General features: G+C 43.3%; 1 protein-coding gene across 1 annotated transcript in view; it reads left to right on the forward strand.

Moving 5' to 3' along the window:
* Window positions 1–15681, forward strand: part of TRPC4 (transient receptor potential cation channel subfamily C member 4) — a 143510-nt gene that overhangs the window by 52290 nt on the left and 75539 nt on the right. The window contains exon 2 of the mRNA XM_044419329.1: window positions 5515–5919. Coding sequence (XP_044275264.1) covers window positions 5542–5919 — 378 coding nt within the window. The 5' untranslated portion in view covers window positions 5515–5541. The remainder of the gene's footprint in view (window positions 1–5514; window positions 5920–15681) is intronic.

Genomic DNA, 15681 nt, shown 5'->3' on the forward strand with positions numbered 1-15681 from the left:
ATTGTGCGTACTTTCAGGAAAGAAAAAGAAGAATCTGGGAACTACAAACCAATTAGTCCAAATCATGGGACTATTCTGGAGCAGGTTATAAAGCAGCCAGTCTGCAAACAAGCTGAAAGTAATGGAGTGGTTACTAGAAACTAACATGGATTGTCAAGAAGAAATCTCACTAGACTAATCTGATTTCACTTTTAGTTTGGTAACCTCCCTGAAGGACTGTGGGAATGCTGTGGACCTAATCTATCATGACTTCAGCAAAACGTTTGACGAAGTGCCCCATAATATCCTGATTAGCAAATTAGCTAAAAGTGGACTAGATGGAACAACTCTCAGGTGCATCCACAGTTGGCTACAGAACTGGACTCAAAGAGTGCTCATCAATCAAACTGAAGAGTGGTGAGGTACCCAGGGCTCTTTCCTGGTAATAGTGCTCTTCAACATTTTTATTTCTGATTTGGATTAGGAAGTACAGGAAACAAGAGTCAGATCTGCAGGTGACACAAAACTGGGTGGAATAGCTAATACTCTGGAAGGCAAAAAGAAGATTCACGCTTGAAACACTAAGCTGAAGGCAACAGAATGTAATTTAATAGGGACAAATGCCTAGTTCTGCACCCAGGAAAAAGAAACCAACGTTACTCGATGGGAAATACTTGGCTCAACAATATTGCAAGTAACAAGGATCTTGGAATTGTTGTAGATCCCATGCTGAATGAGTCAACAATGTGATATGGGTGCAAAAGGGGCAGATTAATAGACGTGTCACTTCTAAATCACTTTACTCAGCACTGGTTAGGCCTCATCTGGAATGCTGTGTCCTGTCCTGAGCACCACAGTTTTAGAAAGATGCAGACAAGTTAGAAAGGGTTCAGGGGAGGGCAATAAGGATGATCCAGGGACTGGAAACAAAGCCCTATGAGGAGAGATTGAAAGAACTGGGCATGTTTAGCCTTGAGAAGGGAAGACTGAGGGGAGATTTGATAGCACTCCACAAGCACTTGAATGACTGTCAGAAAGAAGGAGGACAGGGTCTCTTCACAATCATCCCAGAGTGCCGGACACACAATAATGGGCTGAAGCTGCAGGAAGACAGGTTCCAGCTGACTATCAGGAAGAACTTGCTATCCGTTAAAGCAGCACAGCAATACAATCTATGACCTAGAAAGTTCTGGACTCTCCACTTTAGAGGCATTCAAGATGCAGCTGGACAACCATTGGAGAAGGATAGTTTAACTTGGAGTCCTGCGCTGAGCAGATGACTGTGCCCAATGACCCCCTGCCCCCCTCCAACTCTACCATTCCATGAATCTATGATTCTATAATGTGCTCTTGTAACTGAGCTAAGGAAAATAAGCTATACTAAATTCATGCCTAATGAGCCAACAAATGTACATTTTTGGCATTCACTAGCTGACACAATAAATTAAGCCAGTTTGTTAATACTATTTTATGTGTGCATCTTGTTGCCCTGGAACATCTGAATGGTGAGTTCTGTGGCAGAGAGGTTCCTGAAACTGGTTCCTTCTGCTTAATGTCAATTTTACTGCAGCAGAGCAAGGAATGTGGTCATTTTCTTCTCAAACCAAGAAAGACAAATTATCCATGGAAAAGCATCCAGTAAATGCTTCCAGTTTTCTTCTGAAACTTTTCTGTGACCTAAGATCCACTGACCTAACTGGCACAACTGCAAAAAACAAAGTTCCATTCATTAGGCAAAACCAGACGGTTTAATTCCCTATTTTATTTGTATGTAGGATGCTCTATATCGTACTTATCCACCAGTCATGTATTTATAAGCATTGTTTGTGGTTATAGTAATTGCTCACCTTGAATCAATGTTTGCAATAGCTAGGGGGGCTCTGAAGGTGTAAAAGTGGCACGGTCAACCTGGACTCTAGTGAAGATTCTGGTTCTCTAATTTTCTCCCTATGTAGTTCCTGTCCCTGAAAGGTAGGGGGAAAGAGGGGGGGAGGGAGTTATCACATAGGGACTATTACTATGTTGTTGAACCTTATCTTCTTTTTTTCCAAGGTAAATATATTGGTTTCCTTTAGCCTCTTCTCAGGATTGTACGAGATGCACTGGCGTTGTCTTATGAAGCAGGCCCTTTTGCCCAGGCATAAGTGGACTTCGCAACTGAAACCCTCTCCCCCACCCTGACCAAAGAGCTGAAAATGAGCTCTTAAAAGAGAACAGGCACAAGGAAGGAAGTACAGGAGGAAGGAAAGGCCACAAAGGAAGAATATACACAAATAGCAAGGAATTGCAGGGATGCATCAGGAAGGCTAAAGCAGGAAATGAACTGAGAATCGCAAGGGATGCTCAGGCTTTCTTGTCAGGGCCTGGTGCCTCTATAACGTCCAATGCCCTGAGGAGCTCCTCAACTTCTAGGGGGTGACTCTAATCTGTGTCACTAAATCCTTGGCCTCATCTGATCCCCCATGTGCATCTCCCCCATCCTGCTTTGGGGAGAACACAGAGGCAAAATAGTCATTTAACATCTGTGCCTGTTCCCTCATATCAATCACCAAATCCCCCATCAAATGGTCCCACTGCCTGTCTCCTCTTCCTCTTGCTATTTACTTGTTGATAGAAGCCCTTCTTGTTGCTCCTGATATTCTTTGCAAGTCTCAGCTCATAATCAGCCTTAGCCTTGTGAAGAATCCTTCTGCGCTCGGCCTCCTCCTCCTGGTATACTCTTGTCTACTTGCCCCAGTGCCCATTTCCTACCGAGGTTCCTCTTATGGCTAATGCATCTTACCACTTCTCATCCATGACGGAGCTCTCTCTCACCTCCCTGCCTTGCTAACTAGTGGTATGGTCAAGGTTTGAGCCTCCAAGACCTCCCTTTTTAGCACCATCCACCCCTCCTGAACTCTCATGCCTTCCAGTACGCTCTCCCAGGAGACTTTCCCCAATCTGGCCTTCAGTTGACCAAAGTTAGCCCTCATGAAGCCCCAGCTTCTAATACTCTACCTCCGCTCATCCCCATTCCCCTGATCTCAAAGCAAAGGATGCTAAGCACAACAAGAAAGCTTTCTTCAGATACATCCAGAACAAATGACATGAGAAAGAGAAGGGTGTCCAGCTACTTAAAGTGGATGGCAGAGTGATAATAGATGACTAGGAAAAGGCAGAGGCACTCAATTCCTACTTCACCTCAGTCTCCTCCCACAAGGAAATCTGCAATCAAGAGGAAGTACAAGCTGGAAGAGAGAGATGGCAGTCCAAGATTGACAGACAAATGGTCAAGGAATACCTAGGTGGAATAAACACATTCTAATTAACTCCATCCCAGAGTCATAAATGAGCTAGCAGAGGAACTCTCAGAACCACTGGCTATTACCTTCAGTAAATCTTGGGAAACAGGAGAAGTTTTCTCTAGACAACTGGAGAAGGGCTAAAGTTGTCCCTGTCTTCAAAAAGGGGGAAAAGATGAACCTGGGGACTATAGACCAGTTCGTCTGACATGAATCCCTGGAAAAATTCTGGAGCAAATTGTTAAAAAAAATCCATCTGCAAGCTTCTTGAAGAAAATGCAGTGATTAATAGAAGCCAGTGTGGATTTATTAAAAATAAATCCTGTCAGACTAATTTAATCTCATTTTTTACTGAGTAAGTGTAATGGGAAAGGCCTTAAGCTGCAGAAGAAGAGGCAAGGGTTAAGGGCTGAAGTAAGCTGGCCTGGCACAGGAGGCCGCTTCAAGGACGTGCAGGTGTTGAGGTTGGGCCAAGGGAAGAAAACAACTGAAGGTCTGGAGGTTGTCAAGGATAGATGCAATCTTCCCAGGGAAGGATGCTAGTTGAAGGTGCCAGAGATGACACCCATAAACCAAATGGTCCTGATGGTCTGGTGCCCCTTAGAGGGCAAATGGTTTAGATTCTTTGATGTCACCCCAGAGAACAAAGGATTCTGATTGCTCAGGGAGGGAATAAAAGGAGGGCTGGAGACCAGGCCAGCATGCTTCTCAGGTAGGAAGAGGAACACCAGCTGCCAGACGCTTGAGCCCCAGGAGTTTGCGACTGCTACTCTTAAGACCAGTTAGGTACAGTGGGGGTTATTAGGTTTGACTAGCTAATGCCTGTTGTTTTAGGGTCTGGGGTGGTCAAACAACCCAAAAGGGGGTGAATATCTGTGATTGTATTTTATCGACAAAAAGCTGCTACCTCCCTTTCCGCTCCCTCCCCCGCTCACTTACCCACAAGTAGCTGAAGTTGTTGTAATTTCCCATTTGAATGTGTGTGTGTATTGGAGTTTAATAAAGTTCCATTTTCCCCAAGACTTGGGTCACCGTGTGCTGGTCCAGTGCCACTTCTTTTGTTAAGAGCTGGGGCTGTGTTTCCCTAGTCCTGTGGGTCATTGGGATGTGGGGACTCCCAGCAGCATTGGTGCTGTGTGTTGCCTCACCGTTACAGTAACCACCCAAATGGACAAAGGGAACACTGGATGTAATCTACCTAGACTTTAGCAAGGCTTTCGACATAGAGTGCTATACAACATTCTGATAAGCAAATTAGCAAAAACTGGACTGTATGGAAAAACTATCAGGTGGATCCCAAATTGGCTGCTAAATTGGACAAAAAGAGTGCTCATCAATGGCACCTTTTCAAACTAGAGGGAGGTAACTAGTGAGGTGCGACAGTCCTGGGCCCAGTGCCCATATGGAGCACCATATGGAAATTGATGTTCAGGGAAATAGGAAGTAGAGAAAAATGCCTCCTGCAGTCAGTCTCCACTGGATCCCAGTTCCCTTGGTAAATGGAAGGAGTCTTTGCATAGATCAAGGGGCAAGTTTAGATTGGATTCATCCAGTCCATGGTGAATTCATATTTTGTCTTATTCAAAGATGGCAATTATATATTTTCATCCTCAACAAAATATTTCATAGTGTTGCACCTTTTCCAATCAGAAGAATCTCCCAATGCTTCTCTATTATTTGTTTTTTAGAATTATATATTGTGAACCATGTTAAAACAGGATATTTTACTCTTTTATGGTTACTTGTAGACAGGGATTGGCTAATACTATTATATCTGCATCATATATCCCAATTAGTTCATTACATTCTACTGTTGTATTTTAAATTTAATATTTAGTGTTTACAAGTTTAGAATTTAATAATATTTGCACAATATTGGGGTTTTTACCTCTCTTTCTTTTCATGGCTTAAAATTGTCAATGTTATTTTGAAACATCTTTTGTTCCATATAAAAATACTTTACATTACCTGGCATTTGTTCAGTTTAGCTCTTTTAACTTTCAAGAGAATTTTATGACCTCAAAGGGGTTACATTCATTTTAGTTTTCAGTATTCTCTGCCATCCAAGAACAGTTCATTAAAACAAAACTGACACTTCTCTAACATAAGCATTAATTGTATGAATGGCTGTCACATTTCTTGGTGCTAAACATATTCTGCTATTTCTGTGAAATTTGGTTGCCTCAGTACTGACATACTCCAGGAAATATTATTCCAGGAAAGTGCAACTGTTGAATTCTTTCTTTTCTTGCAGAGAGTCATGATTAGAGTGGTATAAACTATGGCCCAGTTCTATTATAAGAGAAGCATCAATGCCCCTTACAGAGATCGCATTCCTCTTCGCATCGTACGAGCTGAATCTGAACTTTCATCTGCCGAGAAAGCCTATTTGAATGCCGTGGAGAAAGGAGATTATGCCAGCGTGAAACAAGCCCTGGAAGAAGCAGAAATTTATTTCAAGATCAATATTAATTGCATTGACCCGCTTGGAAGAACAGCTCTCCTTATTGCAATAGAAAATGAGAACCTGGAGCTTATAGAACTACTCTTGAGTTTTAATGTCTATGTTGGAGATGCTCTGCTACATGCTATCAGGAAAGAGGTGGTTGGAGCTGTTGATCTGCTGTTAAATCACAAGAAGCCCAGTGGGGAAAAGCAGGTATTTGGAGTAGCTTCTAGTTTGTGGTGTCCATGTCCTCTGTCTGCCTCCGTGACACTACTCAGAAGAACCAGTAGGATTGCTTATAATGATTTGTAAAGGGGCAACTGGCCACAATTTGCTTCTGTTGTGGTTCTGTTGTTTATTTACTTCTTAAAGGAAAGTGACTGTAATCCTATAACTACTAACTTGGGAGTAAGCCCCAGTGAACTCGGTAAGATTTACTTGACCAGACTCAGGATTCCAGTGAACTCCACTAAAACTCATCTTTGTTTTCAATGCAGTTATCTGATCTGAATAAGTGTTGAGACTAAATAAGTTGTGAGGCCAGTGTTTAATTGACACCTGATGACTGTTTTATTTTTCAAATGTAACTTGAGGTGGTAGGAAAGGCAAATGTAAATGCCTTGTTTCTGAGGTACTGCAGCTCACCCAGGATAAGTGCTCTGCCCTGGCTCCTGGGAGAGGGGATGGAGTCTGGGGAAGAAGCTTGGCAGACAGAATGGGAACCCCCTCTATATTTGTATTCAACCTGAAGACTGAGAACTCTCCATGCCCGCTTAAGAGCATCAGGAAACCTGCAGTTGCCCAAGTTCCCATGCATTTCTCTGTTTCAAGGGATTTTGAGTGCTGTAGCTGATAGGAGTCAGTCATTGGATCCTGTTAGCTCAGATGGAAAAAGTGTCAGAAGCTTGGCTTGAAGTGAATGCGTTGCTATACTTAAACGCCTTATTTCCAGAGTGGGAATGGTATAATGGCAGAGGATTCTACTAGAACATTGTATGCCTCTAATCTGTACCATACAGGTGATGTTTGTGGGAGAACTGGGAATTTGGATTGTGGTAATAAGCAAGGTGCTGAGTACATAATAAATGCTCCTCCCTCTCAGTCACAGAAACATTGGAAAGAGTCCAAAACCTGATCATGCATATAAAACATTCATTTTCTGTTTTCTGTGTGCTGGTACTAGAGATGTAATATAAACTCAGCCTCCTAAAATGGTTTTTTTATAGAGGATTTGAAAAAGATGTAAATTTCTGTTCTTTTTTTATCTGCCTCAATTTTCATACATTATCAGTGTTGTGTTAAAATATTTAAATGAACATCACACTGAAATGTCTGGAGGCTTTTCACAGTGCATACAGTTAACATTTAATTACACTATCTTGTTCTCATTGTGGATTCAGTAGTGAAAGATGAGTAAGACATATAATTCAGTTCTATAGTTACATAGTAAGAGATATATATTATATTGTGTGACCATGCAACACATAATCCTTTTTTACTGTTTTCTTTACTGCTACATCTCTATGTTGTTTGAATGCAGTAGAAGAATATATTTCTCTGTAGTCCCTCCTCCTTTTGTTCTTGTCATTTTCTATAATTTAAGCATCATTTAAAAGGCACCGTATTACCTGTTTTGCATCCTGTAATTTTAGGCAAGTCCTCACAAAATTTTGTAATAATTCTAGATAATCAACATCTTCTCAAAGAACCCATTGTGAATCACAAGCTTCAAAGCCCTTGAAACATTTTACTGTAAGACTCAGTATATGCCATAGTTTTCCAGAAGTGCAAAAGAAGCACTTTTGAAGAATGTTGCACTGGACACAGAAACCACCTTTTGAACATTTCTTTCTGAAATTCCAGAAACCAGAACTGATGGACTGAATAAGATTTCCAGTGGTGAAAGATATTCATTTGACATCTGATAAGGTTTCTCCTTAATAAAGGGAACAGCATACTAATGTAAATCAGCAAAACATGAAGCATAAATTAGAAATGATATAAATGTGCACGATTTACCTTGGATACCCCCTTGTGACTAGAAAAAGCAGAGTAACAGTGCAATCCTATACATGTCTATAGAAAAGTGAATTCAGTTCATTGAGACATGTGGGATTGCAGTCCATAAGAGAAATTATACAATGCGCTGAATTTGTGTTTTCTGCACATGTCACAACATTAACTTTTCTTGGAGTAGCAGAACATTATTAAAAAGTACCCCTTATCCACCCACACTTGTGTAAAGCATTGTAGAACATTAAATTATGTGTGCTGAAAGCAAACAGAGAGGATGATGCTGAAAATAAAAATCCAAATAAATTAAAATGAGTGAACAAGGTGCCCACTGGGAAACAAAAGGAATGATTGCTTTTAGGATACCATAGTATACTTTACCCTTCTCTTGAATTGTGAGAAACTCCAGGGGTGACACTATCAAAATGGGCATACTGGGGACTTTACAGGTTTTTGGTAATACTTGCTTTATTTACAAGTAGAGAATAGGCAGCAGAAGGCCTTTGGGCTATCCCCTGAAAGAGAGAGGCTGTACAGCCTGCAACATCCTTCCACCTAAAACTTAGCATGTGTAAACGATGGTAGTGCCAGTCTCACAGATTTGAATTTGGGGACCATGGGCTACTCTTCCTGGAAGATGGACTGCTGGCATGGGATGGGTTGCACCTTAGAAGAATGGGTAAAAATGTGTTTGGCCACAGTATGAAGAAGTTTAGCAGGAGCACTTTAAGTTGAATCCTACTGGGGAGGGGGAACTTACTACAAGCAAAGGCTCGTACATCACAACAGAGAAAGCAGCTCTAAGAGTGCTCTACAGTCTTCCAGAACTGTAGGGAAAGAGCTAGAGTATGAAGCATTTGGTCTCTGATGTCTATATACTGATATGCAGAGTATGTGAAACAAATAGCATATCCTTGAACTCCTAATACAGGAGAGTGAATATGACCTGGCAGGTGTAACTGAAACTTGGTGGGATGACTTCCATGACTGGAATTAAACAATTAAAGGATAACACATGTTCAAGAAGAACAGACTGAACAAAAAGGGAGGCAAAGTCACACACCATGATAAAGGAGCATATCCTTGCACAGAAATAGAGGAGGGTGAGCTTAGTAGCCCCTTAAGAGCATCTGGAATAATACAAATGGAGCAAGCAATAAATGGAATACAATAATTGGAGTCTTTAAACAACCACCCAATCAAGGAGAAGATGGGGATGAAACATTTGAAAAGCATACTGTCGAGGTTTCAAGGAGGTATGATGTCATTATGGGGGACAAAATCTGCCAAATACAGCCCCTCCATGGGATTCCTAACACATGTTGCTGATAATGTCCTCCTACAGAATGTGGAAGAAGGAACAAGAGCTAAAAATGTCCCTCTTCCAACAGGCCTTCCCAAATTAGTTCTCATGCCAGTTTTATTTATTATGTTGTAGTAGTCAGTATTGCTCACTGTTGGTTTAGTTTCTTGTAATCCTCCCAGAGCCTGTGGGAATGGAGCAGTATATAAATAAGGTAAACAAGTGGAACAGCTATTCTTGACTTAATACTAACCAACAGCAAAGACCTAGTGGACAAAGGGAAAGCTACAGGAACTCTGAAACTCAAATACTTTGGCCACCTAATGAGAAGGAAGGACTCTCTGGAGAAGAGCCTAATGCTGGGAAACACTGAAGGCAAAAGAAGGGGGCGACAGAGAATGAGGTGGCTGGATGAAGTCACTGAGGCAGTCGACGTGAGCTTAAGTGGACTCCGGGGGATGGTGGAGGACAGGAAGGCTTGGAGGAATGTTGTCCATGGGGTCGCGATGGGTCAGACATGACTTCGCAGCTAACAACAACACAGGAACTCTGGGGGAAAGCAACCTTGCCACACTTGAACTCTTGATTTGAAAGGAAGCAAAAGCTAAATATATTCAAACATGTACCATGGATTTTAGGAAAGCCAATTTTAATAAACTCAGAACAATGATAAACAAAGTCCCTTGGCAAGCAACTCTTATGTGAAAGATGGGTGAGAATTTTTAAATGAGAAAATTCTACAGGCACAACTGCAAACAATTCCAACAAGGAAAAATGGGTAGAAGACAAGAGAGGAAGCCCATGTGACTTCACAAAAAGCTGAGATAATTTCAGGACAAGAAAGGACATGCATAGGAAGTGGAAGGAGGGTCAGGCTACAAAGGAAGAATACAGACAGCACAGAATTGGAGGGATGGCAACAGGAAGGCTAAAGCAAGTAATGACCTGAGGCTAGTGAGGAATGCTAAAAGCAAGAAAAAAGCTCTCAAATATGTCCAAAGTAAAAGAGGAAAGAAATGTGGGTTCAGCAAGTTGATGTGAATGACAAATTTCAACAGGTGACAAAGAAAAGGCAGAAATGCTAAATAAGGGGGAGATACAACCTGAAGGAGCAGAATGCAGCTCAAGATTGATAGACATATGGTCAGGGATCATCTACTTGGACTGAATGACTTCATATCTCCAGTGCCTGATGAACTCCATCCTTGAGTCATAAAGAAGCTGGTGTAAAAGCTCTCAGTACCACTGTCTATTATCTTGGAGAAATAATGGAAGATGGGAAGTGCCACATGACTGGAGAAGGACTAATGCTGTCTCCATCTTCAAAAAAGGAAAAAAGAAGAACCTGAGAATGACCGACCATTCAGTCTGACATCAACTGCTGGGAAAATTCAGGATCAGCTTATGAAGCAGTCATTTTGCAAACACCATTGAAAGCAATTCAGTGATTACTAGAAGCTAGGGTGGATTTGTCAAGAACAAATCCTGCCAGACTAATCTGAGTTGTTTTTGATTTGGTTACCACCCTGAGGGACTATGGGAATGTTGTGGACACAGAAGCCTACAGTGTGGTTTACTATGGGTGCCTATGTTGTTGCGGCCCCCCAAGTGTGCCTCTGTGATCATACAACTTTCAATTCACAGCCCATCACTGCATGCAGCAAAAGCATCTGTGCCCTAGAAGTCTATCCATCCTACAGGGTGTGACTATATTAGACTTAGCGAGTCCCATGTGGTTCAGTTACCAGACCAGAAGAGCCCCAAGAACCATAACATTAACAAGAACTACAGGAGGACACCCACAGCAAAATGTCTTTTTTAAAAGGGCTCCTGTTAAGGGTTCCAGCCAGTCTGAAACAACAGGCTTGTCTGTTTAGGGCAAGTAAGTGGGGTTATTTTCAGGAGGGTTGGTTCCAACCCTTTTGAAATACTCCCTCAGTGAACTATATAGGAATCTGGAGAGCAGAAAGAGCAAAGGAATTTTTAGTTTTCCCCTTCCAAATCCTTAACAATATGAGAGGAGTTTTTCAGCCTTCTGCTGTGCATTCCCCTGACCTTAATCCTTTCTCTAGAATACTTTAAGTGCTTAGTACCCAGGGCAAGCCTATTCCCACCTTTGCACCATCACCTTTTTCATTTATTTTCCTCAACTGGCAATCAACTGTCCTCAATATTAGAGGGATTCACACTGTTCTTCCTTCATTGAAAGAATGTGCAAAGTGACTGTGGGACCACATAGACTATTCCTGGCTATGGTGGAGATATGTTGGAAGGGGCTGTATGTGCATGCCAATACGTGTTCATAGAAACAGAAACAGCAAGTCGGAAGGGGCCTCTTGAGCCATCTGGTCTGACCCCCGGCTCCAGCTTGCTCCGCTCACAACATGCCCACCATGTGCATGTCTAGCCTATACTTGAACAGCCTCACCGATGGGGCCTCAACCACCTTCTGTGGAAGCCCATTCCATGCCCTCTGGGCCCTAACTGTCAGAAAGTGCTTCCTGGCATCTAAATGAAACCTTGGTCCCCTGAGCTTTGCTCCATTGGAGCATGTCCTGCCCTCCTCTGCAGGGGAGAACAGGTCTCTACGCACCTCCATGTGACACCCCCTCACATACCTGTATGTCGCCAACAGATCTCCTGTGAGTCTCCTCTTCTCCAGGCTGAAGAGATCCAGTTCCCTCAGTCTCGCCTCATATGGCATCTCCTGCAAACCGGCCACCAACCGTGTGGCCCTTATGCTGCACTGATTCCAACCTGGCTATATCCTTCCTGTAATGAGGGGCCCAAAACTGAACACAATGCTCTAGTTGCAGATGCACCAGAGTCATATAGAGTAGTAGTAATACCTAATGGAGACTCTCTCTGGGCCAGAGGTGGTCCTCCTTTGCAAGAGATTACATGAGTACTTCAGCACATGCAAATAACCCATTCTGACATGTTCCGAATATGCAACAAGACAGTCATCTGAGAGGGATGGTTTAACTTGATGGCCTGCATAGACACCTGATGGTCTTCTGGCCCCTTCTACTATTCTGTTATTCTATAGATTGGCAGGATGGGCTGAGGGGTTACTAGGGGCAATGAGAGGCAGGGCTAGTCCCAGGCCTGGGCCTACTATCAGGCAGACTGAGGCAAAATCAATGAGGTTTTTTTAGCTAGCTCTTCAAATTCCTTATCTCCATATAACAGTAAAACATTAAAACGAGTGATTATAAACTATGTCCAGTGATAGCAAAAAGATACACTGTAACAATTAAGGACCCAGTGTTCATTTGTATGTATGTGTATATAATCTCTTCTAATTTTACATGTTTTAACAACTCTCCTTACATAGATGCGTAGGTCAGCCACCCAATCCTATTGTCTAGATTGTTATGAACTGCCCAAAGAGCTGCAGCTATTGCAGAGCTTCAGCAGGTATTCCTGTTGCCTAACAGAGAGAGAGAAAGAGTCTGTTACCTGTCCGGCAGTAGAGACTCTCAATAGAATCTTATGTGCAAGGCATCCACAAACTGGTGGCAGGGGGTGGTGGTGGTTGCAGGCCTGTGTTCAGAGGATGTCTTTGCTTGCATTCAGACCTTGTGCCTCTCTTTTCTAAGTCCCTGATACTTACGCATTCTCTCTGAACATGTGTCTAAGGGATAGATGAATCCCCCAGACTCTGGGTAAGGGTTGAGTTCTTTGTATGTGTTTGGTACTATGGATGAGGTAATTTCAAGGTGTCTCAGGACAATGGGTCGCTTCTTGCAGGGTTGTTTGCCCAGCCTCTTTAAGGGGGAAATATCTGACCTTTTCTCTGCAAGAATTCTAGCATTCAGTATTAATTAATTAATTAATTAATTAATTAATTAATTAATTACACTTTTATATTGCTCAATAGCCAAAAGGTTCTTTGGGTGGCTAACAGAATTAAAAGAAAATAGTTTCAACAAAACACAGCTAACAACAACAAAGCACAATAAACCAATAGAACAGCAGTAGTCTAACTACTGTGGCCACAGTTAAGTTATGGAAAAGGCACAGCAGTAGATAAAAATACAATACAGTGTTAAAACCAAAGTAAAAATCCTTCAATTATTAAAATACCGGGTTTCACCTGGCACCAAGAAGAAAAAGGGTAGGCACCAGGGATCCCTCTTTGGGGAGCTCATTCCATAGATGGGGTGTCACTGCAGAGAAAGCCCTTCTGCTGGTCACCATCCTCTTTAATACTCTTAGGGGGAGTTCCCTGACAAGGTCCCTGAAAGATCTAGGTACATAAAAGACTTTATTCCTTCAGATAGCCTGGCCCCAAGCGGTTTAGGGCTTTAAATGTTAACATTTGCACTTTGAATAGAGTATGGACTTCAACAGGTAGCCAGTGCAGCTGAAAGAGGACTGGCATGATATGATTTCAAAGGGTATTCCCTGTTAATGGCCATGCTCCTCTACCCTGGATCAGCTGAAGTTTCTGGACCATTTTCAAAGGCAGCCCCACATATAGCACATTGCAGTCATCCAAACAAGAGTTTACCAGAGCATGGATTACTGTAGCTAGGCTCTGTTTGTCCAAATGGGGTCATAGTTAAAAACATAGGAAAAAAGTGAGTCCAAAGGGGTGTCCCAGGCCATCTAGTCTGACCCCTGGCTTGAGTCAGCTCCACTCATGTAATCCCCAACATGTGGTTATCCAATCTTTCCTTGAATACCCTCACCGATGTAGTCTCAACCACCTTCCTTGGAAGCCCATTCCATATCCCAGGGGTCCTAACCATCAGGAATTACTTCCTGACATCCAACCTGAAGCCTTATTCCTTCAGCTTGGCCCCACTGGAATGCATCCTGCCTTCTACTGCAGGGAAGAACAGATCACGGCTCTCCTCCACATGACATCCTGACATACCTATAAGTTGCTAAAAAATCCCCTTGGAGTCTCCTCTTCTTCAGGCTGAAAAGAGCCAGTTCCCTTAATCTCTCCTCATATGTCATCCCTCGCAATGCAGCCACCATTTTTGTGACCCTGCGCCGAACTGATTCTAGCCTAGCTATATCTCCCCTGTAATGTGGAGCCCAGTACTGGATGCTGTACTCCAGTTGTGGGTGTGCCAGAGTCATGTAGAGCAGTCTCAAAACCTCTCTAGATCTGGAAGCCACACTTCTGGTTATGCATCCAAGGGTGGTGTTCGCTCGCTTGACTGCTGTGTCACACTGCTTACTCATGTTTAGCCTGCGGTCGACCAGCACCCCAAGATCCCTTTCACAAGTGCTGCTCTCCAGCCACTTGTCCCCTAACCTATACTTATGACACCCATTCCTATGCCCCAAGTGCAAGACCTTGCACTTATCCACATTGAATGCCATCCTGTTGTCCCCTACCCACTTCCACAGTCTGTCCAGATCCCTCTGGATTTGAATCACCTGCTCCTCAGTTGTGGCCACTGCCCCCACTTCGGTATCAGCTAGTTGGTGCTCCATGCCACTGAGTCCACCTGTGACTCAAGAAACAGATATGGATGCAGAAGCCCCCCACTCCCTGCCCCAAACTGCGAACCTTGTTCTTTGGGGGAGTGCATCCTTGTTCAGGACAGGTTGAATGTCTCCTGGCTGAACAAACAAGCCACCCACCAGCAGCGTCTCCATCTTGTTGGGATTGAGCCTCAGTTTGTCAGCCACAATCCAGTTCATTACCAAGCCCAAACACTGGTTCAGGATGGCCACTGCTTTACCTGGATTTGATGAAAAAGAGAGGTAGAGCTGAGTGTGGTCTGCGTATTAATGACACTGCAGCTCACACCTCTGAATAATCTCTCCCAATGGATTGATGTAGATGTTAAAGAGCATGGGGGATACAATAGAGCCCTGCTACAGAGCAATAATGGCCCAGTGGAACCACTGCAATGCAGTACTTCCTATTCCTAATCCAGACTATCTAGAAGGGTACCATAATCCAGTACTGGTGGAAAAGAGCTGACTCTTTGCCACCCATACCACCATGGAGTAGGCATGATAGTGAACTCTAAGCTGTGCTTGGTCAAACTCTGCATGAGTTCTCCTCCATCTGAGCTCTGGTTGTCCCCCCTCTTAATCGATTGCCCTCAACGCAGGTGTATACCAAGGGGCTGAACAGGCTGTGCCCAAGGGAAGAGGGCACTTGGGTACAATTGTGGCAACCACCCAACCCTTCTCCATATTCCAGAGTGACTTTGACAGGTGCACCAACCATACCAGCTGGAAATTCCCCCAGAGCCCTCAGGCAATCTTCAGGATTCATTAACCCCTGAGGGTGGACCATTCTAATAGGTTCCCCACCCTTGCAGAGGGAAAAAGCAGCCATAAGTCTAAATCTCAGAAGGAAGTGATCTGATCATGACAAACGGGTTGATGTTAATTCCCCCACTTCCACATCACCATCCTCTTGCCCAATGGAGGAAACCAAGAGTGTGTCCTTTTACATGTGTAGGGCCAGAAACTTGTTGATATAGCCCCATGTTGTGGTCATGAGGTCCTGCGCACTCCAAGCATCCTCAGCATGGAAGGTAAGGTCCCCCAGAACCGTCATCATGGGGGTCCTTAACCCCAGCTCTGAGCCCACCTCTGTCAGCTCAGGCAGGAAGTCTGCTAGACAGCAGGATCCCTAACCTGTCTTGAGAGTCCAGTGGAAACAAATACTCAAGACC

This window comes from Varanus komodoensis, unplaced genomic scaffold, assembly GCF_004798865.1.
Source record: "Varanus komodoensis strain SLA01 unplaced genomic scaffold, ASM479886v1 scaffold101, whole genome shotgun sequence".
In the NCBI taxonomy this organism is placed as follows: domain Eukaryota; kingdom Metazoa; phylum Chordata; class Lepidosauria; order Squamata; family Varanidae; genus Varanus; species Varanus komodoensis.